At 42.4% G+C, this 27607-nt stretch overlaps 2 protein-coding genes and 1 pseudogene across 5 annotated transcripts; 1 reads left to right on the top strand and 2 right to left on the bottom strand.

Moving 5' to 3' along the window:
- Positions 1 to 526: 526 nt before the first annotated feature.
- Positions 527 to 16009, bottom strand: ubr7.L (ubiquitin protein ligase E3 component n-recognin 7 L homeolog). 2 transcript variants are annotated; one of them, XM_018229012.2, is made up of 11 exons: positions 15390 to 15626; positions 14442 to 14575; positions 14294 to 14354; positions 13202 to 13297; positions 12547 to 12600; positions 5779 to 5884; positions 5094 to 5296; positions 4446 to 4604; positions 4100 to 4262; positions 3282 to 3343; positions 527 to 2791 (listed from the first exon to the last, which is right to left on the bottom strand). In XM_018229012.2, the coding sequence occupies exons 1-11, from the start codon at positions 15624 to 15626 to the stop codon at positions 2699 to 2701; spliced, it is 1368 nt and encodes a 455-aa protein (XP_018084501.1). In that variant the 3' UTR covers positions 527 to 2698.
- On the top strand, positions 15744 to 27027 carry LOC108698725 (EKC/KEOPS complex subunit GON7). Of its 3 annotated transcripts, none has more exons than XR_005963423.1 (3): positions 15744 to 16089; positions 20180 to 24316; positions 26762 to 27027. XR_005963423.1 is itself a non-coding variant. In XM_018230444.2 (2 exons), the coding sequence occupies exons 1-2, from the start codon at positions 24209 to 24211 to the stop codon at positions 26860 to 26862; spliced, it is 348 nt and encodes a 115-aa protein (XP_018085933.1). In that variant the 5' UTR covers positions 24151 to 24208; the 3' UTR covers positions 26863 to 27027. The 3 variants fall into 3 exon arrangements, 1 of the variants encoding a protein (XP_018085933.1); XR_005963422.1 differs by having other exon boundaries at positions 20180 to 24455; XM_018230444.2 differs by lacking the exon at positions 15744 to 16089 and having other exon boundaries at positions 24151 to 24455.
- On the bottom strand, positions 21000 to 24194 carry LOC108698962 (annotated as a pseudogene).
- Positions 27028 to 27607: the final 580 nt, after the last annotated feature.

Here is a 27607-nt window from a genome sequence, read left to right as displayed (position 1 = left end):
CATGCAGAAAAATGGCAGCCGCAACCAAAGTTGAATAGGCAGATATATCAGAAGGCACAAGAGGAGTGCTGTGCGGAATTTTGATAACATCTAGTGATCAGCTGGGGGGTTGCAATTACACTTGGCATAATGGCTTACCTTGTCCTTTAAGGGAACAGTAACATGAAAAAAAAAAAGTTTTAAAATGATAAATATAATGCAGTATAGTAGTGTTTCTGAAGCAAACATCAGTTTTACCAGTGCAGGGCAACAGTTCATATTTTCATTACTTTAAAACACTTTTTTGGTGTTACTGTTCCTTAAAGTAAACTTTTAGTGTTAGAATTGCTAATTTTTAGTATTTTTCAAGCCAAAAAATAGAAAATGACATCCAATTGCAGATTGTGTTAGAATATCACCATCTACATCATACTAATCATACTTGTTCATTTGATGGCAAGTTTTCCCTTTCAAGTGGATGGTTAGTGCTAGTAATATCAATTTGTATTCTTCTTCTTTTAGCCCCCATAAGAAAGGACAATACATACACAAACCAGAATTCACTTTAATCCTTGAGATAAAACATTGCTAGCAATACAGGGTTTTAGCTTTCTAGAAATCCTAGCACTTGGATCCTGAATTAGTAGTGGAGCTTAAAACCTCCATGCAACATTTCATTGAATGAAGTTCCTATTTATGCTCTTTATTGTTAAAAGGTCACAATGAAGAGAGAGAGCTCAAAAGTAAATTCTATAATTATTTTAAAAAAAAAGACAAGCAAGCTCAGTTTGCTTGGAAGTAATGGATATAATAAAGAACAATAGTGCAATAATCAGTATAAAATGGACAACTCCTTCATAACATGAAGGCACTGCTGTTTGAGTTAACAATTAAGAAGGGGCAAAAAGATGGATACAAAAGGATAAAGAACAGCTGGCACTTCAGATGTTGTGGCTCCATGCATCTTCATTACAGCTCACCTGATGGAGGGTGCTAGGCTTTGTAATCATGCAAGAGAGGGGCAAGAAGCACCCTACCCCTAATATGCTGTATAGTAACACACACATTAGCTATGGAAATTAAATTATTACTCTATGGCAGATCAGCAGTCTCACTTTGTGCAGTTTTTAGGTTAATCCAACAGACGTAACAAGGCAAATAAATGTAGCTGCAAAAAGTGATGTAGTACATTGTTGTCAAGGTTTTTAAATGCTACGGGCCAATCATCAACTACTTTACATAGTAGGGGGCTGGTGTATTACAAAGCAGTGATGTCATACCGCAAGGTCTATGGCGATCTTGGGCATGCTGTGCCTGTAACAGATCTTGGAAGACCATCTTAGAAAGCTATATTAATAAATTCCCTAAGAACAAGCCAATTATTATATAAAAGCATTAGAAACAGATGTATAAATGACAGAGGTAACCCCTAGTTTTTGCCAGTGGAATTTTGAAACTGTTAAAGCAGACAATATAATCAGGTTAAAATAGTACATACACCCCTGTTGCACAGCAAAATGCTTGGAAATCAGCTTTTCAACCTCAGGTCTTTTGGGGTTAAGTAATTTTTTTTTTTTGCTATAGTAAAAGGAGAGTTTTTACTGCCCACCTCCTTTAAACAAAATATCATTGGGTGCTATGCGTTAGTAATTAGTACCTTTTATTACATATAGGGGTTTGTTTAAATATATAAGCTTGGGAGCCATAGTGCACACTGCAGCTAGAACAATGCTCTGCTGTTACCACTAACTAGCAATTGCTACGTCATTAGATGAATGGAGCACTCATCAGATGATGCAAACAAAGTTAATAAAGCAGTTTATCTCTACACAGGGACCAATCTTAAAGGATCCCTGTTTGCATACATCCTACAAAGGCAGCATTCAATTCTAATGTGTATATATAACTATATACACAACTCTCTGACCTGATTACCTGAGTTATTCTAATTATTTAGTGCACTTAGGAACAGACTATATTGAGCACAATGAACAGGAATAGAACAGTGCCTCTAATGTTAATCGTTTACTAACTAATACATGCAGACCAGGAACATTATGCTTAACCAAACCATAGTTAATGGAGAATTAAATGAAATGTTGGTTTAATTTGTAAAAAGAGTAAATGTCGTCTTTAAACACAAGTTGTGCCAGAGGTTTCACCACTAACAATTTAATAGTGTTGCCTGTATATAATTTATAATTTGAATTAACAGTTGCTTATGATTGAGACAAAGCTTTCATTTCTCCTACCATGATGTCTAAAACTGTAATGTAAACATATGGGGGCGTTGGCTCCAGCTGTTCTGAACTATGTGGTCCTGATCAGTTTAAAATGGCATTTAAGCAACAGATACAGCCAGGTCTGTTCCATGCTGAAAATATTTCTTCTAGGGAAAATTCATAAGCAGGATGGCAACCATATCTCACAAGACAACAGCTGTTCTCAGGAAGAGATGCTTACATATGACATTGCTTTTCTAAAAATCAGACGCATTACAGTTTGTATAGTGAAAGCAGAAGGATCATTTTATCTACGACTCTTCAAAGGCCCTGGTGTAATGATGGGACACAAACATAAGGTGTTCCAATACGTTGCTCACTAACCAAACAGCTCAGCTAGCTGAATGTAAAACACAACACAGGATAGAGAAGTTTGGGCTCGTGCATATTGATATGAAAACATTTGCATTCCCAATTTTTGAACAGTAGCTGCAAGTTTAGCTGCAATAGTACTGCATTCCATCCAGGCGCCGCCTTTTTCGAGAGCGCAGTTCTTCAAAAAATTGCTGAATATCTTCTGTTTTCACAACCTATAAGAATGAGAAAATATTTTTTTTTAATTCAGAAATAAACATCTATTAGAAGACAAATAAATAAGAGAGAACTTTTCAAGCTAGCAAGGAACCAGCCAGGGAAGAATCTTATGCATGCTGGCTCATGGGTCAATGACTGGATAATAATGTGGGCCTATGCAGACCCATCAAGGGCAGATGTCCGTGAATGAAGCGGTTTTCTAACCTTAAATATTTTGCTTAATTTGGCCAGATATCACTCAGACAAGCCCATACATGGACCAATAAGCTACTGTGACAAATTTATCAGACTATATTGGCCTGTAAATAGCATACAAAGTTATTATTGGTTCTTTTCAAACTCTGAGGCTATGGCAATAGTTGAGGGTGCCTAATTTTTGGGTTAGATTTGGTTTAAATTCTTATTTGCTCTTAGGATACCAATTCTTCCTTGGAGGTTAGTTAAGGCTAAAAACAAAAAAATACACAATGCCAATCATTTTCTTACCTTTCCTTCCTCTGCAAATCTTTTTAAGTAATCCGTCAGCTCAGTCTTCAAATCATTGTATTCTGAAAAAATGGAAGTTTAACAATTGATTATCTTATGCCTAACACTTTTTTTTAGAATGGCCCCAAATTAGCAGGTCAGTAGTTTGTCCTAAAGACTGAACCAATGTTAGCAAAATATGGAGGAGGAGACGACAAAGAAAATCTAATTTTGATCAGATAGCAGTGCCGTAACTAGATGTTACTAGGCCCCACAGCAAATTAATTTTAGGGCCCCAAACATATCCAGAAGTTGTCCTGTTTTACCAAAATGTATTGAAATTGTATATGAATTTGAGCCTCATGGGGCCCCCTATACCTCCTGGGCCCCCTGCAGCCGCAGGGTCTGCTTCCTCTGTAGTTACGCCCCTGAGATAGCTTACGAGTTTCATGTCTATTTTTTTCAGCTTTATCTAGAACTAGCTAGGACGTTAGTCGCACCAGCCCAAGTCTACTGCCCCATCTTCTCTCCACAGGAATCAGGGTTCCTGGGAAGAACTGTAGCAGTTATAGATGGTGTCCGTGTGGGACATGTACATCTCTTGATTTAGCAAAATGAAATGTTTTTTCTGGTAAGGAGCAAAAACAGATACTAACACCATCATTTGGTCGTGATTCCAATCAGCATCAAGAAGATTCTGATCAGATGGATATGTGAGTAAATCCAATGGACCAACGATGATCAGGATGTGTATAAAATCTTTATACGAATGTACTTGAATGGATCTGGGTATGTAGTAGCCAAGTTTTTGATCTGCTCATGTCCCTCCATGACCTTACCGCAGATTAGCTCCACCTGCTGCACCCGATTCATACTGCTGAGAGCGGTCATTAATGGGTCTCTCCTCTCTGTTGCCTGCTGAGTTTTGCCTTTATTTTCATAAGCTTGAACGGTGTCATTTTCATCCAACAGGAACAGAACCTCTAGCTTTGTGTACATCTCCTGTAGGAAACAGAACAAAGATGTTGTCAGCAAATAAATGGAAAAAGCAGGGTCAATAGCAAAGACAGAATAATGTAGACACCATCACTGAAGGTGTTTTTGCATAGCATTCTATGCCTCTTCCTCTAGTAAATGGGGTCTTTTGCTGCCAATTGTCACATGTATTTAATTATCTCTACATACCTTGCAGTCATCACATGTGCACAATTTGCTGCGCCAGTTGCTCGGCCAGTATGTCGCAGTGTTAGCTTTAGATATTGGATGCATTTTCATTTCTTTTAGTTTACATACACTCTGAGGGTTGGCTTCTGCTTTCAGCAGGTGGGAATCATCTCCACATTTCTAGATATAAAGAAGGGGAATTAAATAGTGAAAATTTGACCTCATTCCTCTTTCCCCACCCAGCCCATTAAAAACTATACAGAATAAAAAATGAATACTAACAGACTTTGGCGATAATTAACTTAGATGAAGTACCCTTTAGCAGTGCAACCATCCCTCAACCCATATCAGCGAATGGCTTGTTAAAATATGCACTGTAGGTAGCATTTAATCGTCTTTAAAGAGATACTAACACCAGAAATAAAAAACAATTTTTATACATCATGACAGTGTCTTTGCATGCTATTTATTATTTTGCTATATTTGTGCAGCCGTAGTTCAATGTGAATCTATAACGGACAGGATGACAAGATCAAGTTGGTAAAACATTCAGGTTTAACAATTACTTACAAAATGAGACAGAGAATGATCAACATGACCTATAGGCAACTTTTAATGTACATTAAAAACTACTCTTCAAAATATTAGTGTCATTATCACTTTAAGCACCTGTTCACTCTCTGCACTAGTGGATGCTCCATTTGGCTTGTCCTCTTCTTTTATTCCCGGAGTTGTGATTTCTTCTTTCTGTTCCTCCGTTTTAATATTTGGCCCATCCTCACCTAGGATACCTTCAGCCAGACTATCATCGACCTTGATATCCTCGCTTTCAGGATCCATCTCAGCAGATGTAATCTTTGTAACAGGAGGAACTAAAATGATAGGACAACATCATAATAAATGCTTTAAAGACCAGAACAAGTATATTTGTACATGAATGGCCACATTATGTTGATTTGCCATTAATTACGAGGTTTGAATGTGTCATTAATAAAGAGGTTTAAACATAAGTGAAAGGATGCTGCACCACCTCAACTTCAGAGTTGGTCAATGCCTCATCAAGATGGGGAGGCAGACAGAGGCAAATATGTCTTCCTTTCTGAACAGTAAACTGTGCTCAGTTAAGACTGTCTAAACTCTCTGCCTAGGTGCACTTACAAGCACAGAGGGTAGGTTTGTATGGACAAAATGGCCCAAACTGCCCGACTACATCTATGGCCACCCCAAGTAAAAACATTAAAAAGAATGAAGAGCAATACTATATGATAAAGCATAAACACACATACATTAATGTAATATTGAGAAGAAAACAAGGTGCAAGAGAAGCAAAATGTCAATATAAATATAACTTTACTTGCTATGTGAGCAGCATAGGCCCAAAGAAAGGAACAGCGGTCCATGCAGATCTGGCACACCATCTCCTGAAAGTCCATATGCTCAGGTGGAACTGCACCAAGGTGCTGTAATAAGAGCAGAATAATATACTTCCAGTCAATATACACACACAACATTGCTTTAAAATGCTTGCTAGTCAGTGGTAATGAATTCAATTCTCAATACTGTAACTGTCCTTAAAAAGTGATTTGAAGCTCTCTCTCTCTCTCTCTAGTGTACTTGTGCTGGCAGATAAAGAAATCGCTTCACAAGCAGACACTTTTGATCCATTGTGGTTTTTGGAATCAGTAAGGAATGTTTTTCCTTTGTGGCAAAAAGGAAGCAGAGTCAATCAGCTAACATTTGATCCCATTTTTGATATTTCACACATTTCTGCTGATGTTACAATAGATAAACTGATGTTTTAAGGGCATATTTAAAAAACAAACTACGAAAAACACCAAACACTGAAACTTCAGCGCAACAAAATGCAGTGAAATGTATGCAAAATGTGCAATTAGTGGTTTCTGTGATAGTGTTAGACTGGTAATATTACACAAGGCTTTTGTTTTAGAAGTTCTCCTTCAGTCAGAGCATCAGCGACTCAAAAGCAATCTATGGAGTTGAAAGCCTGGTATTAGCAGTGTAAAATATTAAAAAAAACCTGCTCAAAATAGAAGATGAATGTAATATGCAAAAAAGATGGATTTTTGTCTTACCTGTAAAATCCTTTTCTCTCTTCATCGAAAGGGGGACACAGGCACTGGAGGGTTAACTTCACCTTCCGGGAGGAAAGGACACTAAAAACAAGAACTTTGACAGCCCTCCCTGGGGCCAGCCCGCCTATCCCAGCAGGCCACACCCCCACCAGGAGGCTGTCACACCCCAGAACGTTAAAAGTGTAAAAGATAACTGAGGAATTAACTAGAACTGACCAAGGAAGAACCCTGGGCTAACTTGACTGATGTCCACGCAAAAAGGACAAAAAAGGAGCTAAAAACACAAGGGCTTGGGAGCCCCACCAAGGAGGTGATGCTGGATCTAGACAGAACTGTCTGAAGGAACCTGCCGCGGCTAAGCTTGAGATCATAAGGGATGGGCGTGCCTGTGTCCCCCTTTCGATGAAGAGAGAAAAGGATTTTACAGGTAAGACAAAAATCCATCTTACTCTCTCATCTCAGGGGGACACAGGCACTGGAGGGACGTTCAAGAGCAGTCCCAAGAAGGGTGGGTAGATCAAGCTGAAGATTGCACGACAGCGTGCAGTACCTTCCTACCGAAAACAGCCTCAGAGGAGGAGGCAACATGAACCTGGTAGAAGCGGGTGAAGGTATGGATGGAAGACCAGGTGGCAGCCTTGCAGATCTGCTCCACAGAAGCCATGTTCCGCGCTGCCCAGGAAGCCGCCAGTGATCTGGTCGAGTGGGCCGTGACCCTCAGAGGAGAAGGTTTACCGGCGATCTGGTAGGTCCGGTGAATCGTGGATCGTATCCATCTGGCAAGGGAGGTCTTGGAAGCTTTCAGACCCTTCCGTGGACCAGTAGGGATGACGAGGAGAGCATCACACCTGCGAAAGGATGCGGATCTGTGAACATAATATCTGAGAGCGCGGACCACATCCAGGGAATGTAGTGCAGTCTCCTTAGAACACTTAGGGTGTGGACAGAAGGATGGAACCACAATGTCCTGATTGAGGTGGAAGGCCGATACTACCTTTGGCAGGAAGGTGGGTATGGGCCGGAGCACAGCCTTGTCCTGGTGGAAAATTAAGAAAGGCGAACGGCAGGAAAGTGCTGCTAGCTCGGACACCCGTCTGGCCGACGTGATAGCGAGGAGGAACACGGTCTTCCAGGTGAGAAGGACATCCGAGGCCTGAGCGAGGGGCTCGAAGGGAGCACCCTGCAGAGCCGTCAGGACTAGGTTGAGGTCCCAACCAGGTACAGGTGCCCGAATGGGAGGGGCGAGATGCGCGACTCCCTGCAGGAAGGTCCGAAAAGGAGGTTTCAGTGCAATGTTGAGCTGGAAAAGTACGGACAAGGCAGAGATCTGAGACTTGAGGGAGGCAAGGCGAAGGCCTGAATCAAGGCCCTGCTGCAGAAATCCGAGTATGCGGGCCGTGCTGTAACGATGCGGGGGAAAAGAGTGAGCGGTACACCAAGTGATGTAAGTCCTCCATGTTCTGTAATAGATACGAGAGGAGGAAGGTTTTCTGGCAGCAATCATGGTCGCTATCACTCGGTCATCAAACCCCTGCCGTTTGAGGACTAAGGTCTCAAGAGCCAGGCCGTCAAATGGAACAGATGAATATTCGGGTGGAATACTGGGCCCTGGCTTAGAAGATCCTGACGATTTGGAAGATGGATGGGCTCCGTCTCTGCGAGATTGACGAGATCTGCAAACCAGGCCCTTCTGGGCCAGTATGGAGCCACTAGCATGGTCCTGACCCCCTCCCGCTTGATCCTCTTCAGTATCCTGGGGAGGAGAGGTAGGGGGGGGAAGACGTAAACGAAGTGGAACGGCCATGGAGCCGTGAGCGCGTCTACTCCGACGGCCCTTGGATCCCGTGACCGAGACATGAAAAGCGGAGTCTTTGCATTGGTCCTGGAGGCCATCAAGTCGACCTCTGGCATGCCCCATTGGTCGGTCAGAATTGCGAACACTTCTGGGTGCAGGGCCCATTCTCCTTGATCGAGAGTTTCCCTGCTGAGGAAGTCCGCCGTCCAATTTTCCACTCCCGGAATGTGGACTGCGGAAATGGCCGGTACGTACTTCTCCGCCCAGGTGAGAATGCGCGAGGCCTCCTGCATGGCTCCCCTGCTGCGAGTCCCTCCCTGATGGTTGATGTATGCCACCGCCGTGGCATTGTCCGTCTGGACCTTGACGGTCTTGCCCCTGAGGAAGTCTGTCCAGTGAAGGAGAGCCAGGCGAATGGCTCGGAGTTCCAGGACATTGATTGGAAGAGATGTCTCTGAGGGGAGCCATCTGCCCTGTGCCGTCTGGCCCTGACACACCGCACCCCAACCCCGGAGACTGGCATCCGTGGTGAGGATGGTCCAGTGAAGGATTGCAAACGGCTTGCCCTGGCTGAGATTGGCTGGTTGAAGCCACCACCTTAGGGAAGTCCTCGTCGGAGAGGGGAGAGTGATGGGAGAGTCCAGACACGTTCTCTCTGGGTCCCAGTGTGTCAGGATGACTCGCTGAAGGGGACGAGTGTGAAGCTGAGCAAAAGGAATGGTATCTATCGCCGAGACCATCAACCCCAGTACCTGCATGCAAGATCTGAGGGGAGTGCATGGCGAGGTCGCCAGAGAGAGAATGCGACTGCGTAGAGTTAGAGCCTTGTCCGCTGGAAGAAAGGTGCGGCAGAGCTGGGTATCGAAGAGAGTCCCCAAGAATGTCATTCTCTGTGCGGGAACCAGGAACGACTTCTTGAAGTTGATGATCCATCCATGTTGTTGTAGGGTCTGGATCACGAGGGACAGATCGGACCGATTTCTCTGGGCTGATGGAGCCTTGATGAGGAGATCGTCCAGGTAGGGGGTCACTGATACCCCCTGAGACCGAAGGAGGGCTAAAACTGGGGCCAGGATCTTGGTGAAGACCCGAGGAGCCGTGGCCAGGCCGAAAGGGAGAGCCACAAATTGGAAGTGCTTCCCCAGGGAGGCAAATCGCAGGTAGCGATGATGCGCCCGGTGGATAGGGATATGGAGGTAAGCGTCCTTGATGTCGACGGAGGAAAGAAACTCCCCTGGTTCCATTGCTGAAATGACGGAATGGATGGATTCCATCCGGAAAGAGAAACGTCTGAGGCAACGATTGAGTTTCTTGAGATCCAGAATGGGACGTATTCCTCCGTCCTTCTTGGGAACGCAGAAGAGGATGGAATAGAATCCCTGCCGTTCCTCCTCCTTGGGTACCGGTACCACTACCCCCGCCTGTTGGAGGGCGGAAATGGCCCTTAAGAAGGCTTCTCTGCGTACGGGATTGGACGGTGGGGGAGAAGAGAGAAATCTCTCTGGAGGAGGATGTCGAAACTCTATGGAATAACCTTGGTGGAGCACTTCGTGGACCCAGGCATCTACGAAGGAGTGAGACCAGACCTGCCGAAAAGAGAGGAGACGCCCTCCCACCCTCTCGATTCGGGAGGTGGTCAAACCTTCAGGAAGAGGATGCTTTGTCGGCAGAAGGTTTCTGAGTCTGTCTGCCAGCGGACCAGGCAGGTCTCTTCCACTTTCCCCTAAAGGAAGGGGCGCTCCTTTCTGTGGTTGGAGTCTTAGCTTGTTTGGAGCGAAAGGAACGAAATCGAGAGAAACGGCGATTTGCCGACTGCTGCTTAGGCTTGTTCTGTGGAAGGAGGGTACTTTTGCCCCCTGTAGCCTGGCTGATGATTTTATCTAGCTCAGTGCCAAATAGAACCTTGCCTGCGAAGGGAATAGAGACAAGTGACTTCTTGGATGTCAAGTCCGCCGACCAATGTTTGAGCCAGAGGAAACGTCTGGCCGCTATGGAAGTGGCGGAAGCCCTGGCAATCATCTTCGCCGAGTCCAAGGATGCCTGGCAGAGGAACTGGGAAGCCTCCTTGAGTTGTTCCGCCAGCTGTAAAATAGAAGCTTGGTCAGAACCATCTATAACAGCCTGACAGAGCTGATCGGCCCAGACCTCTGAAGCGCGACTGACCCAAGCGGTAGCGAAGGTCGGTCTGAGGGCTGCACCTGAGGCGAAAAATATGGATTTGCAGAATCCCTCCAGCCTCTTGTCAATAGGATCCTTGAATCCAGCCGCGTCGGGAACTGGAATGGTGGTGGACTTGGCTAGACGGGAGATAGGTGGATCGACTGTAGGAGAGAGGCACCAAAGATCAGTGTCGTCCTTGGGAAAAGGATAGAGAAGGGCGAAGCGACGGGAAAGATTGATTTTGCGTTCTGGAGAGGCCCACTCATCCTTGACTACAGAAAAAAGTTGGTCATGTGAAGGGAACAACTTAGCCGTCTTTTTCTGTCTCTTAAAGAGATCAGTGGAAGGATCGGCTGAGACAGGTGGAGACACGTTAAGAGTCTCGAGAACAGACTCAATCAAGCTGTCTATGTCTGAGATGGCTGGAGGAATCTCAGGTTCCCGATGGGAATCCTCGTCAGAGTCCCTGTCAGAAATTTGGCCATCCTCTGCCAGTTCCGACTCCTCGTCAGAGTTCGGAAGTAAGACTGTGTCAGAGACCTTACGTTTCCCGGATATCCCAGAGGGAGGTTGGGAAGCCAGCTGGGCAAGGAACTTGTCTAAAGACTCGGGGAGCCGTGCAAGTCCCTGAAGGGAAGAAATAGAATCCGCTAAATTTTTAGCCCACGGAGGTTCAGGTACTGCAGCCGATGCGCCGTGGCTGTCCGTGGAAGCCGGGGCATGGGAAGGCTGCGAACATGCTGTACATGTAGGCTCAGGGTGACCCAGAGGAAGTCTGGAGCGACAATTGGAACATGCTAGAAAGGAGACCTTAGGCACGGAAGGAACCTTGGCAGTAGATTGCGTAGAACGCAGCTTAGGACCCTCCCTGGTGGGATCTGCCATAGTCCCTAAGTATGTGTATGGAATACAAAAATATATATATATATATATATATATATATATATATATATATATATATATATATATATATATATATATATATATATATATATATATATATATATATATATATAATATATATATATATACACCTAACTAGAAAAGGTAGCCCAAGGGTCTAATTAGGTAAGGTATGATACAGGCCTGAAAGAGGGTGTCAGCCGTCCTTGTGAGATGCAGCCTGAACGCTGAAAATCTGTGCCTGTAAGGACTCTGCCTCTGGAAGAGGAAGTTAGCCTGCCAATGCCTGTGTAGGAGGATGGAGCCCTGTGCGGTCTGGAGAGCCTGTGGCAGACTGGTGATCCAGGAGAGGCGCTGCAAGACTGCGCCCAGCAAAAGGAAAAACGGCGCGAAGAGAAGGAAGTGCGCGCGCGTGCGCGATGACGTCACCTGTGAGCGGCGCGAAGCCGCAAAAAATGCCTCTGGAAGGAAAGCTGCCGCTCCGCTCCCTGGGTAAGGGAGTAGCGTGGTCGGAGCCAAAAGTGGAGAACCACTACTGGGTTGGGGGTGCGGAAGAGCAGAGCCAGCCGCTGGCACCCCAACCAGGAGAACTGAGCCGCAGCTCCTGTCTCACGGTGCACAAGGGCTCAGGGGACAGAGCAGTAGCTCCTGCCCCATCAACAAAATGCCCTGAATCAACCGGGGCTGAACCGGAATTCCTGCCCGGGAATTACCTAAAAGGAAATAAATAAATAATAATAATAAAAAATTAAATAATAAATAAAAAATCAAAAGAAAAATCTCCCCTGAGGGGAGAGTGTCCTCCTCCCATGAGGACACTAAAAAAACTGGGGTGTGACAGCCTCCTGGTGGGGGTGTGGCCTGCTGGGATAGGCGGGCTGGCCCCAGGGAGGGCTGTCAAAGTTCTTGTTTTTAGTGTCCTTTCCTCCCGGAAGGTGAAGTTAACCCTCCAGTGCCTGTGTCCCCCTGAGATGAGAGAGTAATTGCTCGGAGGAGGGTTTAGATTCCCACTAATACCAAACCTTATTTTAATTGACCCAAACCACAATCGATTTCAAATTTACACATCAACTGAACATCACTAGAAGCAGCATAGAGTTCATGCAAACAACTGCTACTCGCCAACTACTCATCACCGCCACCAAATATGCAATAGCATGAACAAGCTTACCCTTCCATGGAACCAGTCCTCACAGACTATACACTGGATCATTTCATCTGGGACCTAAAAAAAATGAATACAATACTTTCTATACTATACATCCAACACTTAATATTTCCACTGAATATAAAAAAAGTGTTTTAAATTAATTAAAATATAATGTGCTGTTTCCCTGCACTAGTAAAACTGACGTGTTTGCTTCAGAAACTATAGTTTAGTTGATATAAACAAGCTGCTGGGTAGCTGTGGGGGCAGCCATTCAAAGCTGAAAAAGGAGAAAAGGCACAGGTTACAAAGCAGATAACAGATACGCTCTATAGTATACAATGGAATTCTACATTGCTGATCTGTTATCTACTATGTGTCCTGTGCTTGAATGGATGCCTCCATGGATAAACAGCAGCTTGTTTGTATAAACTATAGTAGAATGTCTGAAGCAAAAACACGCCAGTTTTACCAGTGCAGAGCAACACTACATTATTCATTCATTATTAAAAACACAGATTTTTTTGAGGTTACCATTCCTTTAAGCTATTAAATTTGGTTCTGCTTGTTTGGCAACCTCAAACACACAATTTACCAACGTTTGTTCACTTTTACCGAAACTCGGGTCATAGAACCTAGACAGACAAACGTGTTCAAAAGATCTACTTTAAAAGCTTACCTCGTCTTCTGGATCAGGATATGGCCTCTTGCATGTGCAGTACACACCAAAGAAGTTATGGTTGTATTTATTATGGGAATTACAATTCTCTTTCTCCTATTAAAAAAAAAAAAGAAAATGGTAAGAATGTACCTTAAACAACAGGTGGCAAACAAGAATTAAAATTCAAATGACTAGTGCAAGTTATAGAACATCTTATCTGTTGATTGTGTCCAGTAGTACGAGTTATTTTAGAACACACTTCAGGTATATATTTTTATACATCATTTCAAGGGGTGAGAAATATAAATGAAACAAGAGTCATTCTCTTAAACTGTGCCCTTATTTTGCACTTTGCAACATTTCCAGACAGCAGATCTTTCTACTTCACTTTGTTGGGCTTTATGATCAAAGTGGCAAATATATTATTTAGATCTCCATTGAAAATAATGTGCCTTAAATTTGATAGTGAAGGGGGAAGCCTTGATTTAGGAGATAGGGTTGTATCAAGACATCAAAAGCAATGATGCTTCAAAGAATAACTACATGAGTGGATGGAAATAATTGGCACATCAATTGAAATTTCTTTTTTCTGTTTACACTACTGTTCCTAAAACAGTGCATTCACTATTCATAATGGGAAATCTTCCAAAAGCAGAAAAAAAAAAAAAAAGTAGGCAACAATCTTGAGTCAAAGGTAGCGCAAAGAGGTGATCGGGGAGTCAAAAATCAGGCTCACTCAACAGCATCACAAGCATTTGCAAGTCTGTTCAGTAGAAAAGTTGTAAGGATTTCAGTTTGAGTGAAAAATATAAATCAACGTTGGTGTGTAGACACCTAGCACAAAGGGCACTAGAAAAGCTGGGGGTTTAACATATGTTTGGAAGGAATTAGCCGGATTGTCAGTTTTTTTGGTTTTGTTTGGTACTTTTCTCCTACTCGCTGAACCTTACCCATCGAAGCCCAAAATTCGTGCCAGCGGAGTAGAATACGATTGCCTGATTTCTATAAGATTCTAAAGATTATATTTCTCTTATTGACATCAGATTCATAAGCCTGTGTGATAAAGTAATTTCGATAATTTAGATCTCCCGTTTATAGGACTGTACCTACAGGGAACAACTTGCACTCCAGCTGTTTAAACTTTGCATTCCCGCAGTCACACTGAAAATTCCTGCAAAGAGAAAAACAAACACTTTATGCTCAGATTCTTAATGCCATGTTGAAAACAGCATGTAGGTATACACATGGGCACCGTTACCTTTTTGTATAGAGCTCAAACAAGTCATGTCCCTCGTGACATTTGTATGAACACGCCAAGCAGATTCCAGCAGGGTCTTCTTTATTGGGAGTGCAGGTATTACATGCGTACAAAGCTTGCCGCCTTACATAACCCTGGATGGGAGAAATAAAACAGTTACTTCAAAAACAGTTTCTAACAGAGTGAAAAAGCACTAGGATCCAAATTAAGGAACGGACCCTTAGCCTGAAAACCCCAGGTCCCATGCATTCTGGATAGCAGGTTCCATACCTGTAGTAATTTCGTGGTGGTTGGCCTTAAAATAAACTTTTATTGGTGGTGTGTGAATTATTCGGGTTCTAGTTCTGTAGCTCACAGGCTCCAGCCAATGAAAGCAAATTTTATGCAATTTTCCGATACACATCGATTACAAATGTTCAATGGCTTTCAAATTAGTTGTAATGCTATATATATATATATTTCTATTGAAAGTGTACTTTGTTTATCCCTTGCTATTATCTGAATGCAAAAAAAGACAAGAGCTGTTTAACCCTTTAGGCAGCTCTGCAACTAGCACAAAACTGGTCTTTGTGACACAGAAAGCATCTTCCAGTCTGGGTGGTTGCTAGGGTTGAGTTAGACCATAGCAACCACATATCTGATGAAAAACCTGACTGGGGAGCTGCTAAACAAAACAGCTAAATAATTCAAAAAGGCAGAATAAAATAAGAGCAACTTGAACTTGCCTTAGGACGTCCCTTTCTAAAGCACAGTATAAGTTGGTGTAAATGTGAATTGGCCAATGAATAGGGGAGTCTGAAGCTGCCCAGGGAAAGGTGCAATTAAAGGCGACATTAAGCAGAATGAATAATTGGAAGATATAGCAGTGAGGTGACTAGTAATGGCAGAACGGGGCCTCTTGAGTTTGGGAAGAAGAAACAAGATGAGAAACACAAAGGTTCTTTGCACCTCAGGATAGGAGCATTTTTCAGCATCGCAGGCGCCCAACACGGCGCATGCCTCGTCTTCTAACGCATCGTCCTCTTCCAGCACATCCAACAAGGACAACACTGGCTCCTCTCCTTCGCCTCCATCCTGCTTCTCTGGCTGCCCGTTTGCCGCCATCTGTATAAGGAGGCGTGAAAAACAGTTCTTAGCCTGGCGGGCGGAAGTAGGTGGAGCGAATACTACGTCGCACACCAACATCCGGGGCTGGCGGAAGTAAAGAACGATTCGGAAAGTGTGATTGGTGGATAATCACCTCCCGTGATGCGCTTCCTGATCCTAACTACAGAATGTCACTTTTGAGTTTGACTTTATCACATGAATGACAGGGGCTGTTGCTGCAGCATGTGGGTGATGCGGTTATTTGGCGAGGGGCGAGCTTGCTGTCGTTTCGGACTTGGTTCTCTCGTTTTCTCAAGGTCAGCCCGGTTGGATTCTGTGTCCCGGGATGTTGTTCTCTTTGAGCACCGACGACCGCGTTTCTTTCGCCTACTCGGAGTGTTCTGTGGAGCCCAAGCCGGCTTCTGGTGCTACTTGGCCCACTTCGGATTTACCTCCCTAAGGGACACAGCGCAACAGAAAAAGCAAGAGGGAAAGGAATCCGGGAGAAACCTCGGCTCCCCTCTGTGGAGGACAGGATTCACTCTGAGCTGCATTACAGTGGGTGCGTGAGGCAGACGTGCTGGGCTCGGGGCACATGACTCTTTACCAGCCTTTGCCATTTTATAATCGTTTATTGGAAACGAAATAGCCCTAAAATATTGTGTAGAAGTTGGAGCAAGAAAGGACAGAGTATATAGTACGTGTATTTCTGGACTGTCCCTGCTGCTACAAATCAGCTTGTGTTGGCCGTGCTGCTGGCATTGTCCTTCTTCTACAAATCAGATGAAGTCGCACATGTCTAAAATAATGTCACCAGCAGAGCTTTCAACTCCTCCGATTTTATCTGGAGTTAAGGTGGCCATACACGGGCCGATAAAAGCTACGACAGATCGAGTCGGCAGCTTATTGGCCCGTGTATGGGGCCCCCCGACAGGCTTCCCCGATCGAGATCTGGCCTATCTCGATCGAATGGGACTTAAAATCCCATTGGATCGCGGGCGCATCTGTTCGTTGATGCAGTCCCGCGATCCAACCGCCCGTAAAGCCACCGTTAGGATCTGATAGTTGGGCCCTAGGGCCCACGATTGGAGCAGCCCGATATTGCCCACCTTTACGATTTCGCTCTGTCTCCCGTCACTCTGATGCATTCCCCGCCTCAAGGTTGCTAGTTTACATTTCAAAACCAGCCAAAGACTATAGAATCAACTAGATAAAAAGTAGCCAAACGCACTTTTGGAAAGGCAGCACTCTGGATAAAAAGATGTTGGTCTATGACCTGTTGCAAAATACCCCCATATTTATTATCCAGAGTGCCACCTTTCCATTTTTTCTAAGTGCGTCTAACTACAGTGGGGACGCTGGTAGAGGAGACCCCTGGACATTAAATGGAGCTGCATTATAGAGAACACACACGGGGTGAATTTCTTTTTAAAAAACATTTTAAAGGAGAGTTCAACCCTGTAATAAAAAAAACCTGTACCCCCCACCCCACGTAGACTCCTGCCTCCAGCCTAACTGCCCCCCCTGCGGAAATGCCCCATACTTTATACTTGCCCTTCGGCACAGATTCAGGCAGTGGAGTTCCATGCAGCCATCTTCCGGGTCTGGTAAGCTGACTGTGAGATCATCAATTTCGGCGCATGCACAGTTGTCGCAAACCAGCGAAGTGTTCCAACTGCGCAAACGCCGCCATACCGATCTCCCAGACAGCTTACCGAAGATCCGGAAGATGGCTGATTGGAACTCCGCTGCCTGAATCTGCGCTGAGGGGTAAGTATAAAGTATGGGGCATTTCCCCAGGGGGGGTAGTTAGCCTGGAGGGAGGGGGATCTACGTGGGGTGGGGGGTATGTTTTTTTTTATTACAGGGTTGAATTCTCCTTTAAAAGTAGCCCAAAAATAGCCCAATTCATACACTGTAAAATATTAATAAAATAAAGTAAACCGATGAGGGTATCATGCAGACTACGTGTACAGCTTGTATACCAGACTGAACCCAATAGCAAATTGCAATACAAGTAGGTTCTATTCAGTAGGTTCTATTCTGTGTCTGGACTCACAGTGACACACAGGCATTCTATTAGTCCCGCAACCAGGCGTCATTTGTCAATTCCATTTCCTGTACCTTTTACAGGTAACATTCACAGAGGCTAGCAGCTGAAACCAAAGCAGGGAGTCTGGGGGTAGCAGTGTTAGTGGGCTTTCTCAGTCAAGCAGATTCCTCTAGCAGCAACAACGCATCCAGCACAACAAAATTGGAGCTGGGCAGTGGGGCGGGCCTGGACTGTGTCCCTCAAACTCTGACGTCGTGTCGCTTTGCAATAAAAAATTGGGAGGCTTTTAAAAAGTCTTTTAAACTTCCAAAACTAGCCCAAATTCGTACATTGGCGGTTTTGGACTTTTAAAAGTAGCCCAATTTGGCTATAAACCCGCCAATCTGGCAACCCTGATTCCCGTTTTCTGTCAATTTACAAAAATGCCTTTTGCGCATGCGCAGAACATTTCAGTGTTGTCAGTGGACCAAAGTGCACATGCGCAGAGGGGTTTTGACATAACTACCACACAAACCCAGCAGTTTTGCAGCTGCCCTCGCCGCATATCCCTTGATATAGCAGCTTTTAAAATTTGACAGCTCTAAACCAGTGCTAAAGGAAAAATATTCCCCTCTTTTTCACATGAGCTCATTCAGTTGGGATTATGTTGAAATGTTCCATCCAAGCTATCTGAACTTTCAGAATTAAATACATGTTTTTTTATACAATGGCATACCTGATTCCATGGTTTGAAAGGAAGCCATGTTAGTGTGATGAACTATTTCCTAACATCACTAAGGCTGGTACTGTCATGCAACCCCTCCCTCACCCTGTTCCATTTTGATGTAGTGGATTCTGGGACTTCAAGTCCCTCTGCTTTGCAGAGAATCTGTGCATCACCTACTATAGAAAGCAGAGCATTTTGAGTCCCTCAAAATTCAGGTAGTCTTTATGCACCGTTTCTTCATAAGCCCAACTGAATAAGCTCAAATCAAAAAAGAGGGTATATTTTTTTCATTAAAGGGCACCTGTCACCCTATTTTTCCCAGTGGAGATAAAGGCTAATGTAATAAAATTAAGTCTGACAGAGTTGTCTCTTATTATACAAAAGACTGGGGTATATGGCAGAAGCCATGATATGATTTTGCAGCATTTCACAAAATCTTGTGCTGTTGCACGACAAATTAGTCTGTCCAATCAGCGTCTCCTGTTTAGTAAATGCTATGCTATAAAAAGGAACTTTGGGGTTCTTGTTAATGAACAGGTATAAAGGCTTTTGTTAAATACACTCATTTATCTTGAATTACATTGTGAGATGCTGAACCATCAGACTTAGTTGTTTTTATTAACCAGGAATAGATGGTAGGGGTAACTTATGTGTACTTGTATCGTGGTACAAGCCAGATAAAGATACTTTGCATTACAGTACAAGTATGGGACCTAGTAACCAGAATGCTCAGGCCATGGGGTTTTCCGGATAATGGATCTTTCCATAAATAGGATCTTCATACCTTAAGTCTACTAGATAATTATATAAACATTACTACAGACTAAAAGGAAATCATTTTTAAAAATTTGGATTATTTGATTATAATGGAGTCTATGGGAGATCTCCTTCTGTAATTCGGAGTTTTCTGGATAATGAGTTTCTGGATAACAGATACCATACCTTTACTATACTTTTATGTGATACCATGTGTTTAACATATATTTTCAGGCAACGACATAAGAAGAACTTTATTTGGGGGTGAAGGATAAACCCTAACTTTAGGGGGTAGATCTCAAAGCCTACATGTGCTGTATATGCTAAATAAAATAAAGTTATATACTCACACTCACCTAGCCTTAAAGGAGAACTAAACCTCCTTGCCAAAAAAAAAACCCTACCCTCCATAGTCCCCCCTTCCTTTTTCCCCCCTGCACAGGTGTTTATACAAGTAATTACCCCTCATTGCAGAGTCAGCGCAGCTGAGTTCACGGGAGCCATCTTTAGCTCTTCGGGAATCGTCAGTAAGTAATCGCCGTATCAACGCATGCACAGTTGTAGCAATATTCCGCTCCCGAACAACTGTGCATGTGCCAAAAGCCACGGAAATTGCCGAAGATTTCCGAAGCACCGCAAGATGGTGCCCGTGAGCTCCGCTGACTTTGCAGTGAGGGATAATTATTAGCTATGGGGCATTTACTTGTAAGAACATCTGTGCGGGGGGGTATGGAGGGTAGGGGTTTTTATTAAGAAGGGGGTTTAGTTCTCCTTTAAGGTGACTAAATATACTGTATGTCTGGCATGTACAACCACTCTCTGACATCCAGGACATCAACAAGTGTGTAGAAGGCAAGACTAGTGGCCATGTGGCGCAACAACATACATCTTGAAAGACTTGGAGAGGCATTTCAGCCTTCCATGAAGCTAGAACATTAATAGCTGCACATTTACTAATACTAGGAAAGAAAGAACATTCATTTGTTATACATTATTCAGAATAACTGTCATGAACTCTGTTATATTCACTGTGGCTAGAATAATGTTTCCTTGCTTTCATAATCACCAAACAGTTACTTAATCATTCTTTCTTTTCACACCCAACTTAGATATTTATTTATACGTTTGTCTCTACAGGTTCCCTTATATTGGCGGCTGGCTTGCTGTTCTCACGCAGATCAGTCAGTGCGATTACACTTCATGGTGGTGGAGAGAGGGTAACAATTGTCACAGCAGGCTTTTTTGGCTCGGAGTCTTCCTTCAGTGTACCCTTACGTCATATTTCTAGTATGGCTCACCGCTCAGAGGTCCCTGCAATGATACCCCTCAAGGTCAAAGGACGACCCCTGTACTACTTATTGGACAAGCAAGGGCATGTATCCAATGCCAGGCTCTTTGATATTACTGTGGGCGCCTATCGAAAAGTGTGATTTTTTTTTTTTTTTACCAAAATTTCCTGTATATAAATGTAAAAGTATACTACAGTAAAGCCAATAGAAAAATATCATTCTCAAAGTTGACTTACTGCTGATTTATCCATATATGTATTGAAAACAAAAAAAGGCAAAATAATAGAATAAAGCAGGGAAATCAGACCAGCTGAAGAATTTGTCAAAACGAATCAAAATGCAGCCAGTTGTTCAGTCTATACAAAAACATTTGTCCCTTTTTAGAAAAGCAAAGTACAGCACATTTTATACCAGTAGACAAACATAAACAATAGAAATTGCAGAAATTAGTGTACACAGTGATATATAGATATGCACAACATATGGCCCTTTGCAATGGTTTCCACGCAAGATTCTGTCTGGCACTGTAGCAGACATTGATTTCTACGGGGTGCTATAGATTTAAAATAACCTTTGACCCCATTAGTATTCATTTTAGTACACGGCCGCTGCACCTTTTAATTAGACTGTAATCTAAACTACAATGGCAGATAGAGTGAAAGTTCAGCTTATGCTACCCTACCTCCAGTTGTGGCGACTTTTCCTATCATGGGCAATTTTTGGGCAAAGCGAGAAGCTGTAGCTCCAGAACCTGTATGCAACTGGAAGTCACTCTGAAACCTGCGTCCTCCTCCACCTCTTCCAGCCTGTCTTCCTCCTGTTAAGAAAGTAAAACGTGGTGTTGCACGAGGGGTCAGTCTGCTCTTTTGGAATGCCTCTTGTGTTCTCTGCCCCTGTCTGGATGTCCCTCTAGGCCTAGATGCAGCAGAAATTTGCATCTGGAGGGCGGCGATGACATGGTTTTCCCACAGTAACTGCTTTGTCTTCTCCGTGGGCAGTGAGTTGAGGCATCTTCCTTGTCCCATCCGCAATGCGTTCTTTTTTGGGTTCCTGTGTGTTCAGTGGTACCCCACCATGATGTGATTGGTTTCCCCCTGTTCCAAAACGCACAGATAGGCTGTCTCCAAAGAAGCAGTACAGTTCACGGTACATCTCTAGTAAGGGTGCCGAGGGGGGTGAGCAGACTGTATGGTGGGGTGAAGAAGGCAGGGCAGATGAAGTTAAATCAGAGGAGCGAGCTTTCATCTTGAGGAGACATTCCACTGCTACCTTTGAATATAAACACATATCATTAGAAAAATAATAGCTTTCCCCAATATTGGTTATATATTTTAAATCTATTTCTTTACAAACATCTTAGGTTCAGATTCTGCACTAATCTGCATATCCCCATGTAATTTCCATTTTAATAATTTTCCCTTTACTTACTAGAATAGCTCCATACACCTTGTGTCCATCTGCTTTGACTTGTGCATTAGACATCAGTCTGCAACCCTGCCCAATAGGTAGGAAGGAGAGGATACAAGATTTGCTCCACTGCCTGTAAGAAACCATCTATTTATATATCTATTTATATATCAATTCACACCCTTCTCTTATTTATTTATTTACTTACTTATCCAGTGTGCCATGCACAATAAACCCTTGGTTTGTTGACGTTAGTAACAACAGTATCAAATAAACTGCATTTGAAAAATCCCAAATCTGCATTATACCAGCAGTTAAAAATCCAATACATAGAAAAGGGATATATACTGCAATAGTATATACCACATGTAGTCTACCTCTCTGATCGCCTGTGTTTGTGCCTTCTAAATCAATCAACATAAATAGAACATCATCTCTTATTAATGGTGCCCTGATCCTAAGAAATAGGATCTGTTTGTAAAACAACCATAGTAATTCTTTCACGACAACTAATCCTCCATAAAAACATTGAGACTGCACCAACTGTAAGAGGCGACTCAGCTGTTCCAGATCACGACTAACAGACTTAACCTGAGTTCAGGGTAACAAAAGATAGGAAGGTGAGTGGGGCATTCCCAAAACAAAAAGTAAACATCAAAAGTGAGATTACAGATCTAAAATTATGGGACATATTGGTTCAATACTTACCCCATTTACAACATAAACAAAGTATGGTAAAAGGGCAGCAATCTTTGAATTTGTCTGTAAATCTTGAAGGGCAACCTAAAATCAGAAAGATCAGCATGGGTGCTAAAATATTATTTCCCTGTGAGAAATGCATTTAGAGTATTTTCTTTTGTTGTTGTTCCTGTAAATGTTGTGGCTTGTCTTAAAGTCTGTTTAGCTACAAGTCAATTCTAATAATACCTTCTTCACAGCTGAATATAAATAGAAGCAGAACAAAAAAAAAACTACATTATTACAATAAAAAAAATGTAATAGACCAATGCAAAGCATGGCCACAAACACGTATAAGGACTATTTATTTATTACTGATATTTCGATAGCACCGCCAAGTTTAAGTGAACGGCTTTGATACAGTTCACAGGATTGCTTGTCAAACCTACATTGACAATCTGTAGATTTTGGCAAATGCCAGAGGGACTGATGTAAGATAAACAGCTGGCTATACATGGGCCAATATAAGCTGCTGACAGACCAAGTCGGCAGCTTATCGGGCAGTGTATGGGGCCTTCCGACCGGGCTTCCCGATCGATACCTGGCCAAAAATCAACTTGATGTCGATCAGCCAGGTTTAAAAATCCCATCAGATCCGACTGCCTTTATTTTCAGTGTTGTGGTCTGATCGTTGGGCCCTGAGGCCCACAATCAGATCAGGCGGATATCTCCCACCTCAAGGGGAGATATCTGCTCAATCTCTGCGTGTATGGCCACTTTTATATTACTTGCAAATCCAGGGATTATTCTGAATCTCAGTCCGGACCTGGATACAACATTCAGTTGCTTATTATAATTTTATCAAGGAATGAATTTAGCATTCCTTCCTCAGCATCACAAATATTAGAATGCTAATAGTATTATTATATAGGATACCTGGGTAAGCTCCCGGAGTCTATAGCATACATCTTCAGCGAGTAATGCAACAACCTCATCTGTTGTGATATCCAGACCCACACTTGCTGCAATTAAACGTACTGAATCCTGACACAGCTCTACATACCTTCGGTCTTGTGTGTGAGATATTCCTAAACGAAGAACAAATGATCCCTATAAAATATGACTATTTTTGCTCAAAACATCACCTAATGATAAAGGCACACCTGTACAAGATTCATTTTGTCTCAGTTTTAGTGGATCAATAGGACATAATGTTAGCTACATGCAGAAGATTTAATAGAAATGTGTCACATTAAGCTACCATCTTTATTCCCATGGAAATGATGTGCTGTGCACCACATGCATCAGTAAGTATACATCATCTGTACACAAATATAAGCTTTTGTTCAACATTGAACCATGAGTGGATTCCAGCACTGACACGTTAGAACAATGACACTTTAAAAGTAAACAAAAATAAATGGGAATTAGTTTAATGCATTTGTAGATCCAGGGAAACCAAGAGATAGACTGGAGATCCATAGGGAATGCACCAAACATTAATAACGCCGGCACTGACATATTCGTTTTTGGAAAGTACGTGCTCAGATGTGGCGGATACCAGCTACAGTATATTATCTGCACATCCGTTTAAATGTAAAGAAGGTGGAGATTGTGAGAGCACTCCAAGGCTAAGTAAAATCTCTCTCTATGCTGCCGGCTCCTGTTTTGCCCCGCCCCTTCCTTAACAGACACGTGACCCAAGATTGTAAACTCCAAATCTGCCACAGAGGGATGATGAAAACGCCGCCAAGCGACTGCGCTATCTGTCGCAGCATGATGACGCTTGTGTATGGACACTTGTGATTGGTCCAATTCGCAGTGGGTGTACCTGACTGCGTTTGTGATGGAGCTGAGCGCTGAATTTACTAACAGAGACGGGAGTAGCCATCCGTTTCAGGTGAGATGTGAGCGGACACTGAAAGGACTGGCGAATGGCCTGGTGCAGCTAAAAGGACAAGTGTCCGCCATTTTGACTGAGCTGGTGCTACAAGAGAAGGGAGAGGGAACACTAACAGCTGGCGATCAGGAGGCTGCCGGTACTGTGTATTAATGACTTTCCTACAATGTAGAGAAATGATACTTTCTGCTTTGAATGAACTTTTAGTATGACGTTGAGAGTGATATTCAAAAAAAAAATTGCACTTGGCTTTCATTTTATATTATTTGTGTTTTTTTGAGTTATTTAGCCTTTTATTCAGCAGCTCTTTCCTTAACAATTTCAGCAATCTGGTTGCTTGGGTCCAAATTACCCTAGCAACCATGCATTGATTTAAATAAGAGGCTGGAATATGAACAAGAGAGGCCTGAATAGAAAAATGAGTAATAATTAGCAATAATAATACATTTGTAGCCTTACAGAGCCTTTGTTTTTAGATGGGGTCAGTGACCCCCTTTTAAAACCTGAGAAGAGTCAGTAGAAAAAGGCAAATAATTAAACTATAACAAATAAATAATGAAGACCAATTGAAAAGTTTCCTAGAACTGGTCATTCTATAACATACTAAAAGTTAACTTAAAGGGGTTGTTCACCTTTGCGTTCTCAATTTTTTTGTGGTTTTTGTGTTATATAGCTTTTTATTCAGCAGCTCCCCAGTGTGCTATTTCAGTATTCTGGTTGCTAGGGTCCAAACTACCCTGAATTGATTTGAATAAGAAACTGGAATATAAATCGGGAGGCCTAGATAGAAAGATGAGTAATAAAAATTAGTAATAACAATATAGTTGTAGCCTAACAGAGCATTTGTTTTTTTTTAAATGGGGTCAGTGACCCCCATTTAAATGCAGGAAAGAGTTAGTAGAGGAAGTCAAATAATTCAAAAACTATGAAAAATAAATAATGAAGACCAATTGAAAAGCTGCTTAGAATTATATAACATACTAAAAGTTAACAAAGCTGAAGAACCCCTTTTAAGCCTCTTCTTCCAGGGAATATATGAAAGCAGAATGCAGTCACCCTTAATTCACAGCCAGCACCCTATGTGTTCTCGGCTTCTCTGAAAAATTGTGAGGAGGAACTGAACTGCTACTAAACTCTGGGCAAAATCTAAATCCTTTAAAAGGGTTGTTCACTTTGTAACACTTTTTTCAGTTTCAGATAGTTCTCCAGAAATAAAGACTATTTCCAATTACTTTCTATTTTCTATGTGTGACTGTTTTTGTAATATTGAAGTGTTAAGTTTCATTTTTCACCTTCTAAATGAGCTCTATGGAAGGGGTCCCTGACCCTGTAAACTGTTTTAAATGGGTACAATTAGTTGATACATTCTTATCTGTGTCCCTGCTGAGCAGAATCCCTGGGTTTCATTACAGGCAGCTGTTAGAATTGATACACTAGTTCCTAATACTCCAGAGATGCTGCTGAGAAATGGATCAACTCAATGTTGCAAAATAGTAACTGTTCAGAATCTGCACCTGAATTACTGAGCTGAAAGACTCCAGAGATAGGGACATTAAACTTAGATTTAGGAAAACCGGTAAAAAATGGAAAGTAATTTAAAAAAAAGTATTTTTCTGAGGAACAATCTGAAAATAATTGAACTGGAAAAAGTGTTTGGAAGTGAACAACCCCTTTAAATAGGAAAACAGTAAACCATCAAATAAGACTACTACTTATCTCTTAAAATACGAGTAGTTCTCTCCTGTTCTGGCAGGGAGAAACTATCCGGACTATGACGAAATACCATTCAAGTATGGAACGCGCAAGGCCATAATGTGGAGTATATGTTTTTTCAATTACGCTATAATAAAGATTTTGTTAATTTTGCAGTGCACATTTTATCTTTACATTAGCATTGTGGAACCCTAATGATACTGGGGATTATCTTTTCTTTAGTGCATTTTTACAATAGCACTTTATATCCCTCTGTAAGTTAAGTGTTTTGTGAGCAATATAGTGTTAATATGCTTAGTGAATCATAGCAAGATCAACTGTGCGGTCTTTTTCAAGAGAACATAATGCATGCTGCACAGATTTGTGGCTGTTTATAATTTAAGCGCAATCCATACTCCATGCAAAGCACCTTCTTCCTATAAGGAATATTGTGCAAGCCATGTATGTTCTTCATTGAAAATTTCCAAGTGAAATCTTATTTTCTTTTTTCATGAAAGGGGAATAGGAATAAATACAGGGAATACCACCACTAAATACTGTCTCAAACGTAAGCCAAGTTTGTCTATACAGGACACAGAGGTGACTTCTAGTAGCCTTCCCCCCCCCCCCCAATTGTGGAGAAATGGTATTCTTCATTCAAATGCCACCACTGAGCACAATTTATTTAAGGATATATTTTGCAAGTCATTTTTGTCTTGTGTATTTTATAAGTAAACTGTTACTCTTTATTAGATGAAGAGGATGACGAAGAAGATACAGATGAAAAAGATTTTTCTGACAATGGAATAAGCAGCAATGGACCTCCTACTAAAAGAAACAAAATACAGGATTAAATGGGCTTTACTTCAACTTTAGTTTGGTCCTCTCAGGGTATTTTTAAATAATGCACATGCTTCTTATACTGCATGTTTTGACATGGACTGAAATATAAAGATACAGCTTTTTTTCTGGTATGTAAGTTATCACTGTTAAATGCACACAATTAAACAAGACTTTTGGTACAACTGTTTTGTAACTATTGATTAACTGCATTTTTTTTTTAATTTAAAAAACATGCAGTTTTTTTTCCCTTGGGGGAAGAATACATTTACTAAACACAGCAGCAGTAGCTTTTTGCTGCAGACTTACATTTTCTGGAGCAAACCTAAACAAACTGTTTATTACAGAGTATATGTATGTGGCACCCAAAGGCTGCATACCAGGCAAACAGCTAGGATTTATTCTAGCAAAAGTGACCAGCAATTTTGCTATACAAATATCTCAGTGCCTTTACATTAAAAAAGTTTTCAGTCTGAAAACATTAAAGGAGAAGGAAAGGTGGAATCACTGGGGGGGGTATTCACTTAATGGATACCCAGGGTTCTCCCAACAAGCACCACAAGCTTTCGCTTTCTTTGAGAGGGTGTGCATGTGCAGTAGAGTGAAAATCCAAACACATAAAAAAGCTGGCTTTTTCACTTTACTGTGAATGCATCGGCCCTGGGGGAGCAAATAAAGAGGCGTAAGATCGCTTCATGGTGCTCAATGAAAAGAACCTGGGCAGTTTTCTAATGACACTGGCCGAAAGACTCAAATGTA

The sequence above is a fragment of the Xenopus laevis genome, chromosome 8L, assembly GCF_017654675.1.
Source record: "Xenopus laevis strain J_2021 chromosome 8L, Xenopus_laevis_v10.1, whole genome shotgun sequence".
NCBI lineage: Eukaryota > Metazoa > Chordata > Amphibia > Anura > Pipidae > Xenopus > Xenopus laevis.
This window is presented reverse-complemented; position numbering and strand designations above follow the sequence as displayed.